At 43.7% G+C, this 12005-nt stretch overlaps 1 protein-coding gene across 12 annotated transcripts in view; it reads right to left on the bottom strand.

The window, feature by feature from the left end:
• The window catches only part of CTNND2 (catenin delta 2), a 3222299-nt gene that overhangs the window by 1027128 nt on the left and 2183166 nt on the right, over positions 1-12005 (bottom strand). For all 12 annotated transcript variants that reach the window (XM_085606754.1, XM_085606755.1, XM_085606763.1 and 9 more), the window contains one exon: positions 2711-2924. In XM_085606754.1, the coding sequence (XP_085462880.1) occupies positions 2711-2924 (214 nt within the window). The remainder of the gene's footprint in view (positions 1-2710; positions 2925-12005) is intronic.

Raw genomic sequence — 12005 nt, 5'->3', positions numbered from 1 at the left:
AGCAGGCATAAGCTTCCAATTAGTATATTGGGGAGGTGCAACATTATAAAAATGAAGGTGCTACCAATATTTTAATATCTATTCTGGTCCATCCCATTGCATGTCCCCAACTCCTTCTTCAGTAAATTAGACGGCGTTTTGAGCAGTTTTATTCGGGGTACAAAAAATCACGAGGGGCAATAGGGCTAATGAAACTGCCGTATAACCAGGGTGGGCTAGAACTCCTGGATTTTAAAAGGTACTACTGGGCAGAGTTTGTGGGGCGCCTCAGGAACCTTTTGAGTCCAGAAAACAAGATTTTTGGCATCGGCTGGTCTTGGGGCCTGACAGCCGAATGTTTTTATATAGAGTCAGTGACCCTAACTATTTTAAACGCATCCGCTTTAGGACCATCAGGGACAGTGTACACATATGGCAGGGAAATGTCGCCAGGTGTTCTATCTCTCTTTTCCGTGATAATCTCCCCTTATGGGGTAACCCATTGTTTCCGGAGATATTTCAAGACCTTGATAGTAGGTGGTGGGCAAGGTATGGCATTGATCATCTGGGCCAATTGTATGATCATAATGGCTTTCAGTCATTTGAAAGCCTGCAACTTACATTTGATATTCCTTGTCAGATGTTCTTTAAATACCTTTAGCTCAGGGATTATTTTATGAGACACCACACACTACTAACTGTATCGAGCTCTGCGGTATGGGAATGTCTGCACGGGCAGAATCGGAGATCGGCAATTAGCACGATGTACCAATGCCTGCACCAGTTTAAGAGTTAACAGCTGCTAAAAGCTGGCAGCAAGATGGAGAGAGACTCTGGGGATAAATGTCACCTCTGAAGCAATCAAGACCGTGTTTGGTGCTTTAGACCGATCAATACACTCTTTTAGACTAAGACTGCAGCTGTTCCACATGATTTGCGCATTATATCATACCCCAGAGAGGATTGCTAGATGGGCTACAGGGGGGTGGGGGGGGGGGGGGGGGTGACAAGGCGGGAGACAAGGAGGGGACAACAGCAAATGCCCCAAATGTGGATTGTATGCAGCCAGCATTGCGCACATATTTATTACTTGTCCTTATTTAGAAACATTCTGGCAGAAGATAACCCATGCCATGAAGCTTAGATTAAGGGTTGAATATCCTCTAAAGGTGGCTGAAATCATGCTGGGCTACAAAGAGGATCATCATGGTGATCGATTCATTATTCCAATAATGCTGGTGGCAGCTCTACTTGCTATAGCCAGGGATAGGATTTCTTCGGAACCTTCCTAAAGCTGAATGGTGGGCAATTCTGAGAGAAACTTTTGAAAGGGAAAAGGCCCTGGCTAGAGCAAGAGGGATTCGCTCCCTGAAGAAATTTGACTCCATATGGGGCTGCCTCGAAGATACTTAGAGTATCAGACTAACCGGGGCTACTTATTAGAACAGGGCCCATTGGTAGCAAGGCCACATATTTTAAACCTGTTTATGTTAGGACTTGGAATGATTTGGAATATATATATGTATTATTGTTATTATTACTGCTTCCTGTTATGCCATGTTTAGACCAAGAGTGTCTTGGTGTTCCCTTTTAGACAATAAAATAAAAATAATTTTTTTTTAAAGGAGTTTATGCTTAATCTATTAGATTATCATGGTATTCATTCACTAAGTTTTTGTGCACATTGGTTAAACTTAGCTCTTCAAAAAACAGGAACTGATGCAGAAGAGCATATGCCAATAGATAGAAGGTAGTGCTGTGGACTGTCAATAGTGTCTATTGTCTGTTATAATAGGTTTACATGCCATAGTATAGCAAAAGTGCCAAGGACTCTGTTGAAAGCAAGGAAAATGCCCCCTTTGACTGCTGCTGGGGTTGTAAAATACAACACTGCGGGGCTTCAGTGGCACCCTCAGGGTTCTGTGCCCCAATGCCACTGTACCTGCTGCACCAATGGTGGCTACGGCCCTGTTTAAACAATGGAGCTTAGAAGATGATGTTACAAAAGGTGTGGCCCTGTAAAATGAAGTGGACACAAACCAAGGTGCACATTTGTGGGAAAGCATAACAATTTTGCCGGGTGTTTCTCTCTTGTAACTCAGATTTAGATGTCCTTATCTAAGAGGCTGGTGTAATTGCTTTCACATGGTAGGAAATAGAATGGAACATCCCAAACTTCAAAGGTGGTACAGGAGAATGCAATTCTGTGTGAAGAAAAATATTTTCCCTTTGGAGAAAAAAGTGAAAGAAAAATATGCAAATGCACATCTCTGCTAGATGCAGTTGGACAGACTACTAAGCATGCTATAAAGGATCTTCGTGAATCCCACAATTGTTGGAAATTCACATACTTCATATGTGAAAATCCATGATGCGTACATTTACTTTTTTCTATAAAACTTTAGCAAATGCAGTCATATATGCCTAGTAAATAAATAAATAAATTCGTATTTGTAAAGCGCGAACTACTCACCCTTAAGGGTCTCAAGGGACTGGGGGCCGTTATGGAAATTAAGTTAGTAATTGCCCAGAGTCACATAGTGCTGAGCTGAGCTGCCCTGGGATCGAACCATGAGCCTTGTGCTTTGAAGTCAGCTACCCTGGCCATGGCACCACACCTCTCCACTAATATTAGCGTGCATGTGCCAATTTATCTTTTCAAACAGAATTAGTCCACTGATCATTTAAACATTGAAAACAGATGCACAAGAAGAAAAAAAGAGGAACTAGCCTGTGACCAATTCTCGGATTTCCAAATCAGTAGCCTTCCGAAGTAGCCGCACTAGCGCTGGGATACCACCACAATTCTTCAAGGTGATCTTGTTGTCATCATTAGCCTTCCCATATACTAAGTTTCTCAAAGCCCCACAGGCACTGCGATGGACTTCTGTCATTCGATGGTCCAACAGATCGACGAGTAACTGGATTCCACCTTGTCTCCGTATCTGAAATAGTGAAACTCAAAATTAATCTTATGAGAAGGATCAAAAAGTCATGTTTTGCAAGTATGATGAATAAGCAGAAAACACAAACCTCACTCAATCCCATAATAATGACTGTATTGGCTGCATGGATTGACCAACCACCAATGAACCCATTTTGTTTTCTCCCAGGTGACTCAGTAACCATTATTAAATTAATGTTCCCAATGACAACAAACTATTTCCAGGACTGTCAACAATTCTCAAAAGCCAGGATGCAAAAAATTGAGCATAAGGTATATTTGTGTGATGGTTTAATTGTACCTTGATAGCATTTTAAAAGGCAGTGGACCTTCCAAAAATCATTATATATCTTTTGGATTAAGTAAGACATTGACAAAAATCTAGGGGGCCAATTCACAGAACTAATCTGAGACAAAATCCTAAACGTACTACTTTTGGTATTCACAGCAGGCATTTAGTAGTAGTAAAGTTAGGATTCCTAACTTTACTACTACTAAACTGAGACAAAATCCTAACTTTACGACTTTCGGTATTCACAAAAGGCATTTCGTAGTAGTTTCGGTATTCACAAAAGGGATTTAGTAGTAGTAAAGTTACGATTCCTAACTTTACTACTACCAAATGCCTTATGTGAATACCGAAAGTCGTAAAGTTTGGATTTTGTCTCAGTTTAGTAGTAGTAAAGTTAGGAGTGCTGACTTTACTACTACTAATGCCTTCTATTCCATTAATAGCTTTTCATACACACAGTATTACAGTTTCAATAGTCCTACGTTACCACAGTGTGGGGAGAGTATAAGCATGCTAACCTATGCTACTAAACCAGGACATTTGTTACCATACATTTTTATGCTGCAAATAAAATGTATTTATTGGCCTGAGCATGTCGCCTAAGCAAACAGTAAAATACAGCCAGGCTTTGAGAGTGAAAAAGTATTAAAAAAAAATCCATTTAAATACAGTCTGTATACTCATATTTTCCTAGATACTGAAAATCTGACTGTATTTAGTATTCATTGGGTTAATGAGCCCATCCATTTATGTTTCACAGATAATGTTCCTGCACCTCCACTCCATCAACACCCAAACCTACATGTGTGGCATGTGTAAATACGAAACTGTAAAGAGGCGTGGGGGCATCACGGTTTCCATCTACTGACTTCACTCTTATTTTCTTTCCCATATGACTGATTAACCTTCCCTACATCGGCCTATTGATGAGATTTCCTCCCTGTGTATCTCGCCCTCCCACACTGTGTATATCTAAAATGGCTGTATGAGGTATAATAGAGAATCAAATTCAGAGAACACCAGTTCTTGAAAACCATCTCGAATTCAAGATGAATGGAATTTACCAGCTGGTAGAAACCAATTTATAAAATGCTTTTTTTTTAAAAAAATTGTCTTAAATATGTATTGTAAGACGCAAGTGGCATTAACACCGACATGGAGCTCTGTGTTGGGTTTTTGTGTGCTCGGTACTGTAGGATTGATTGTGATATAATACTCCCTGCTACTGACGCCTCATTGCCACTGACACGGTCTGTTGATCTTTTTCTGGAAGGAATGGATCCTTACTACTCTATAAGCCAGTTGTCTTACTACGTTGTTCCCGATTGAAAGAGCCCACAGGGTGCTAACACCAATCCGCAAACCCAGTGTTCCTCCATGCATTATTATTGTTCACGTTCTTGGGTTTTGAGACATAGATGCAACCCTTCAATCGTCACCGAAGAGCAACGGGGCTCAATATCAAGGCCTCTCTACTAAGATATCCTAGATTACATTACACAAAATATTGTAACACATCCTTAGTCATAAGTATGCTAATGTCAAAAATATTCATGAAACCGTCTGGGATTGGAAAGACTTCTGGTTGACATTTCTTCTCTTTATGCTGGTTGCTAATATACGTTTGAAGTGTATGGATTCTTCAAATACATCCAAACAGTTTTTCAGTTGTAGCGTGTTATATTATAGCCTATAGCTGACCTTAGAGGGCTATACTGGCCAATAAAGACCCGCTCCAGCTCGCCTTCAACAAGGTTGTGGACCTTCTATGCCGGTATAGCCCGCTGCGGAGGGCAATAAGGCTATTAGAGCATTCCGCCCCTTCAGGGCAGAATGTTCTCATTTGTAAACTCAAGGAGCCCGAAGGAGTTGAAGTCACCCCGGGCTCAGTGAGGCCTTTGTTCACAGCAACAAATGTGAAAGGAAAACATTGGAATGTTGATGCGCCGGGCTTTTACCAGCCATTAGAAGCCCGGAGTACTCCATTGTCTTCAATGGAGCACGCAACATACCAATGTACTAGAAGATAGATAGCTGACCCATTTAATTCATACAAGAAATTTTTCAAGGCTATGTTACTACTGCCCCCATGCTAGATAATCAGATTTCTAACAAGAAAATGGCCTCACATGCATGTTGCTATTTCCAGCACAATTGAGTCATAAAAGATGGAAAGTCACTTTTTTGCAGCATGTGAAGCAGCCTAGGGTGGGATAAATATAAAGGAGAAGCCGCACCACGGTCAGAGATCTGAGTCAGCTGGAAGTGATGGTCATTTGGCTGCCCAGAGCTGTTTCTGTCATTACACCCAGGAGATAGACAGCAACAGTAGCATCCACTCTATACATGAGGTGACTGTCTTGAAGGAAGGTACCTCGGCTGAGAGACCTATAATTCAAGTGGGCACTTATTCTGTGTCTATCCTGTTATGGGATGCCTGGGTGGGGCAAAGACATGTATGGTCAAATCATTCAAAACATTATTGGCAGACAGCATCAACCCTCATCTGGTTCCCATAAACTTTTGCTGGAAATAGCACCAGAGCTCTGGTGGCCCCTCCTACGCTAGCAGTGTGGCTGGGGTTCGATGATGACAATGGCTTGCCCTTGGCTGCTTTTCTGGTTTGCTCTGTTTTTGTTTTTTTTTCCTGATGGAAGAGATGAAGGGATACTGGGTCAGGGAAAGCGAGAAGTGTTGCATTAACACCATTACATTATTACTGTACTTCCGAGATGGGAAGGCTGCTTGTAAAGGGGTATTTTCCAGTGGGATCGCTGGCTGTGCACTACTTTTTTCTAGTACTAGACAGAGGAATAGGGTCTGCCATGCTGGGAAACAGCATTCTTTGATGTATGCACTTGGTTACTGTAATTGTCCAACGGCGGCAAGAGGGAGATGTATGAATTGGATTTTCTGGACTCCTAATAACTATAAAAAAAAGAAACAGGGTGCTATCTTAAAGAAAGGCAGTTCTGAGGACAGAAACAGTCTATTAAGGCATAAGCTAGGAATCCAAAAACGTATTTATACTTATAAGTTTATTCATAAAAATAGGAGAACATACATTCTTGGGACCGATGAAAAAATGTTTCAATCAAACTGAAAAAATTTAACTAAATAACTGGCAACACGTTTAGCGGCACTCAAATTCATTTATCACTTCTTCTGTAGGTCCATAAGTGATTCTAATTTGGTTCCTCCAGCCGAATGCTTCTTTTTTAGTAACTAATAATTTAATCTATAGCTCAACTGGATAGTTCCACAGTACTGTTTATCGTGGTACATTTATCCAGCTGTAGTAGCTCACTATGTAGAAGTGCTCGATAATAACCATGCCAAATTCGATACCTTCTCTGGGGCATGTAGGCTGGGACTGGGCCCGGGGCTTGAGCTCTGTCGGCGGACCCCGGGGTGCGGGAGCCCCCGCGTCCTGCAAACCAGCCACGGGTCCGGGCACTGGGGACGGGGGTCCATCGGGGCCCGGGGAGGCTCTCCCCGGCCTGGCTAGGTTTTGGAAGCTGGGATCGGGCCCGAGGCTTGAGCTCCGTCGAGTGCTACTTCCCCTTGGGAAACAAGGGAACAAAATTGCCTTTCTGCAAGAAACCCACTTGAACACCTAAGGACACTGTAAAGTATCCGAAAAATGGAGGGGCAGATCATATTTATTTATATTTATTTAAGACCTTATAGAGCGCGGACTGTCGCCAGTTACAGGCATCCTGGCGCTGACAGAGTCTGAAGAGGAAAGAGGGACAAAGAGGACGAAAGGCTAGCCAGGGAAAAGCCAAGTTTTAACCTTTTTTCTAAAAGGTAAAAGTTCATCAGTGTGTCTGATCTCATTTGGAAGGGTGTTCCAAAGTCTAGCGTCGGTGACCTCAAAAGATCTACCTCCGGATCTGACCTTCTTGAAACTGGGAATGACCACCAGTTTAGCATCCGAAGATCGAAGTAGTCTAGTAGGGACGTACCATGTAAACTTAGATTGAAGAGGGACTGGGCCAGAGCCATGGAGGGCCCTAAAAACAATACAGAGGGCCTTAAATTGCACTCTCTGTCTAAGAGGGAGCCAGTGCAATTGTGCCAAGGCGGATGGTCCATGGGATCTCCTTGGAAGCCCCAGGGCTAGTTTTGCAGCCGCAGATTGGACTCTTTGGAGCCAGTCTAATAGGTAGTCCGGGGCCCCTAACAGGAGGGCATTGCAGTAGTCCAACCTGCTCAAGATGGTGCATCTAACTATTTGGGCGCGCGCCTGGGTGGGCAAGAGGGGCAGAACTTTCCTTAGGGAGCGCAGGATGGCAAAGCAGCAGGCAGAGGTTTTCTGGACATGTGTCTCCATGCTGAGCTTGTGATCAAGCATGACCCCCAAGTTACGGACCGAGTCTACAGGCCGTACATTGGAGGCTGTTTCCAGGGGCCAGAAGTTGCTAGGAAACGAACAGGGAATCCTCGAGCCACTATTAAAGAGCACCTCAGTTTTCCCTGCATTAAACTGAAGAGAATTGTTCTTCAGCCATCTTGATGTCTCCCGCAGGCAGTTGTGGAAGGTCTCTATGGAGATAGAGTCTTCGCCTTCCAGGGAGAGGATCATCTGCGTGTCATCTGCGTAGTTGATGGTTTTAATGCCGAAGCTTTTGATTAACAGAATTAGTGGCCTAAGGTAGACATTAAAGTATTGGGCTGATAGCAGAGCCCTGTGGGACACCATGCGTTACCGGAGAGAAAGCAGATTGAAAAGGAGGTAGAGATACTGCTTGTTGCCTGTCCTGCAAAAAAGAATGGAACCAATGCAGTGCCGTATCCCTCACTCCTGCCTCCCATAAGCGTCTCAGTAAAATCTCATGATTCACCGTGTCAAAGGCGGCAGACATATCGAGCAGTATCAGAAATGATGCCTGGCTTCTGTCTGCTCGCCTTTGTAGTTCGTTCATGGCGATAACAAGGGCTGTTTCGGTTCCGTGCGCAGGTCTACTTCTTATTCCTCATTTTTCAGAGGCGTTGCATTATGGATTGATAGTTGATAATTGGTTTCCCTAATGGCATTTGTTAAAGTGTTGAATGATCCTGAAGGGCATTATGTCCTTCATGGAACGCTAGAAAGAGGAAACCTCTGTTAGGTAAATATTTATGCTCCAACTGCTACACTTCTTTTTTTCTGTAATTGATTGAAGTGCTGACCCCATGGATGGAAGCTCAGATGACTCTAATTGTGTGTGCTGAGGTCTGCTAGACAGATTACCACCTAGGTTGGGTGTGGTGCATAGACTCACTAAATAGCTGGTTGACTTGTCAGGGCAAGAGAGGTTGCTGGATGTCTGGTGGGAGCACCACGCCTGGGATCTACAATAGCCCTTCTACTCTACCTCCAGTGGCACCACAGTAGGTACCTTGATTGGAAAATTGAGATGAGTGAGTTAGCTCCTGAGACTGAAGATCGAGATCAAAAGAATGATCACCCACTGGTAAACTGAAACCTGAGCTTCTCGGTGAACTTATGCCATGCTAGAATCAATAGAGCAAACTGTGTGAAACCCTAAATAAGTTTTTATTTGTGAGTTACAGAAATAAATCACATAAGGAAGGGAACAAACTGTTTAGGATGCTGGCTTAGCTTCTGTAGAGGGAGAATCAGGAGACACCCATTTTACAGACTGTAGATAAAAATAAATACATGCAGTACACTCAGAGGGTAATTACGTTTTGCACCAATATTTACAAATCGTATACATGCTATAGAATTTGATAGACCTCGACTATTGGTGTAAATTGTTGTCCTTGCTTGCCAGTAGGAAGAAAGGGAAAATATTTGTCATTGATGGACTGCGAATTGAATTCTATATTTACCACTCAGACTTGCTTCTGGGTAAACTGTTGAAGGAAACGTTGTACTGGGGCCATCTACCTGAATCAATGAGTGAATCCTTCAGGCGTGTGGTGCCCGATCCTGGGAGAGACTGGGCAAACCTGAGAGATAATCTTACTGCCACCTCTCAATAACAAATGTAGGCATGAAAATACTTAGGGCCTGATTATGATGTCGGTTGGAAAGGCTCCGAACGGCAGTTGGATTCCTCTAAACCATGTCAGAACCTATGTTTCTGACTCAGTCGGACACATTTCCAACTGACCAATTACGATGTTCGCGATCGGAAAGCAAACCACTCAGTCAGTACGAAACAGTTTCGACCGGCATTCGGAAACTCTTGAGTCGGTCGAAGCCGAATCGTACCGCTCTACAGACAGTGTTTCTGACCGACGTATAACGAAGTCGGTTTCGGACAGCCTTTCCGACTCGGTCTGTCCGACACATAAAGGCTTTCGGAAACCAACTTTGGGAATCCATAATAGGCCCCCCTTTATACTCAGGCCTCCAGTTGGGGGCCGAGGTACCCCTGGGACCCCACGATTTTCCACAACCACCCCTTTTTTAATGGGACCCTGTGTTGTTGGTCGGAACACAGGGTCCCTTTGAAGTCAATGGGAGACTCTCCGAGCGGTGTTTGGAAGCATCGCAATTGGTCGGCCAGACTTGCCGATAGCGTTTCGGTCGGAACAAATTCCGACAAGGAATCTGTTGGTTTGATTTCTGGACGACATCGTAATCAAGCCCTTAGTGTCGCCATTTCAAAAAGAATTATGCAGGTAATCAGCAAACAAGTTCACCAAGATCAGTCAGGTTCATTCCAAATCGTAATACACCAATGAATTAGTGAAGACACGCCCACACCAAGTACTTTCTAGATATGTCAGATGGAGACTATGTGGTGGTACCCTTGGCTATTGAAAAGATATTTGACACCATGGGGTGGAAGTTCCTATTTCATGTGCTGGAGCAGTTGAATTATAGTCCTAAAATAATAAGGTGGATCAAACATCTATATTCACAAATATGAGTGAGGATGAACAATGGAAAGTGAATATCTAGAAGCTGGCACTGGAGAAGCGCACCCAATAGGGCTGCCATTTATCTACCCAGCTGTTTGCTCTGGTTATGGAGCACATGTCCACTACACTTTGAGTTCATTTTAATGGATTGTGAATAAGGATGGTGATATGATACACAGAGTATCCCTTTATGCAGATGACAATGGTTTATTTGAAAAACCCTGGACGAGTTGTGCCAGATATATTGTATATACTGAATGACATGTCTTGGTTATCCACAAATTGGGCTAAATTCTGTTTATTCCTGATAGGATCAATGCTACCTGAGTGAACAGATGCTTCTTGACCTAGGCCTACAACGGCAGACCAGTGACCTGAAATACCTGTAAACCAGGGTGGGCCACGATGCATTAGGCTTTATTGACTTTAATGTGGGTGAGTGCTGATGGGTGTAAAAGGCTCTTTACACTCATAGATGACACTTCTAATGTCCAATATAGAGTAGTAGAGTAAAATTGTGATCTTCTCCAGTGCCTCTATGTTTTGTAGGATGCTTTGCATCTTGCTGAAACAAATATTTCATCTTTTTTTTTGGATGCTTTTACCTGTGGTCAGAGCGGGAGCGCAACCTATCATCAAACTGAGTATGTCAAAGGTGCCTTATGATCAGGTAGATTGGGAGTCCCTGATAAGGAAGTTTATTGCTGGCATCTCAGCTGCAACTCCTCACTGGCTGGCTTGATCACACCCTTAAATTTGAGATAATAAGGGCCTGATTACGATGCGGTCGGATACGGCTCCGACTGTCGGTCGGAGTCTTTCCAACTGCATCGTAATATGCAGGTCCGACTTCCTCGGAGAGCCCGGTCACCAGTTGGAATGTGGTCAGTTATCCCAAGGGCGGCTCTTTCTGCCCCTGCGATTACGATTTTGGGTTTCCGCGGCCTTTCTGTGCCGGCCTTTCCGACATAGAAAGTCTGCCAGAACTCGACTTTGGGGGCCCCCAGCACGACCCTCTTAGGTGCACGGCCTCCATTTAGAGGCAGAGGGGGCATCTATCGTACCCCCCTGTTGATCCCTGCACCCCGTAGAAGGCACCTTGTGGTGCCTGCCACGGGGTGCAGGGATGAACTGCACCTCCTCTTTTACAATGGGAGCATGCATTCCGGCTGTAATACATACTCCCATTGTAAAGTATAGGAATGCAAATGCATCATAAATAGTCGGTCGTGACCGCCGACCGGGGGTCGGTCGGTCCCATGATCAAGGTGATGTCGGGCGAAGGAAAATCCGCTCAACATCATAATCAGCCCCATAGCTGTAACAATGACACACTATTATGGTGTTGTGATATCAATGGCAGGCACAGGTAGTGGTGGGCGCAGGAGTTCTGTATTTGGCCTTTCTGATGACCAAAAGATAGTAATGGGGGATTAGATCAATATTGAACTTAGAACCATTGCGGGGAGGTGCCATTTTGGGTGTTTAAAACATTTTTATAAACTATATTCAGAGACAGATGTGTCTGGCCGGGTAGCAGGTACATGCTTGTTGAAGGATGATTTGCACACTGAGCAGATATCCCTCACACATGAAGAGTTCAGTACCCAATTTGCAGTGAGGTGTGCTAGTTTTTATTCTATACTATATCGACTAAGGCTTCTCAAGACACGTTAAAAGGATTTCCTGGATGCCTCCTGTAGGGGAGGGAGGCAGGTGTATATGTCCTGGCTCCTTTACTCTTTATATTTTATATCAAGAACTTAGACGTAGTCCTGAGGGGATACGCTGAAATGTTCAATGGGAGAGGAAGTAGAGGTTGAATACCTGGAGGAAGTTTACAATAGGATGTTTTAATTACTCAGGGTCTAGTAAACTTTTATATTAACAAGGACATAGAGGAGCGGT

This window comes from Triturus cristatus, chromosome 5_2, assembly GCF_964204655.1.
Source record: "Triturus cristatus chromosome 5_2, aTriCri1.1, whole genome shotgun sequence".
Taxonomy (NCBI): Eukaryota; Metazoa; Chordata; class Amphibia; order Caudata; family Salamandridae; genus Triturus; species Triturus cristatus.
The sequence above is the reverse complement of the archived record's forward strand: the minus strand, read 5'-3'. Positions and strand labels throughout refer to the sequence as shown.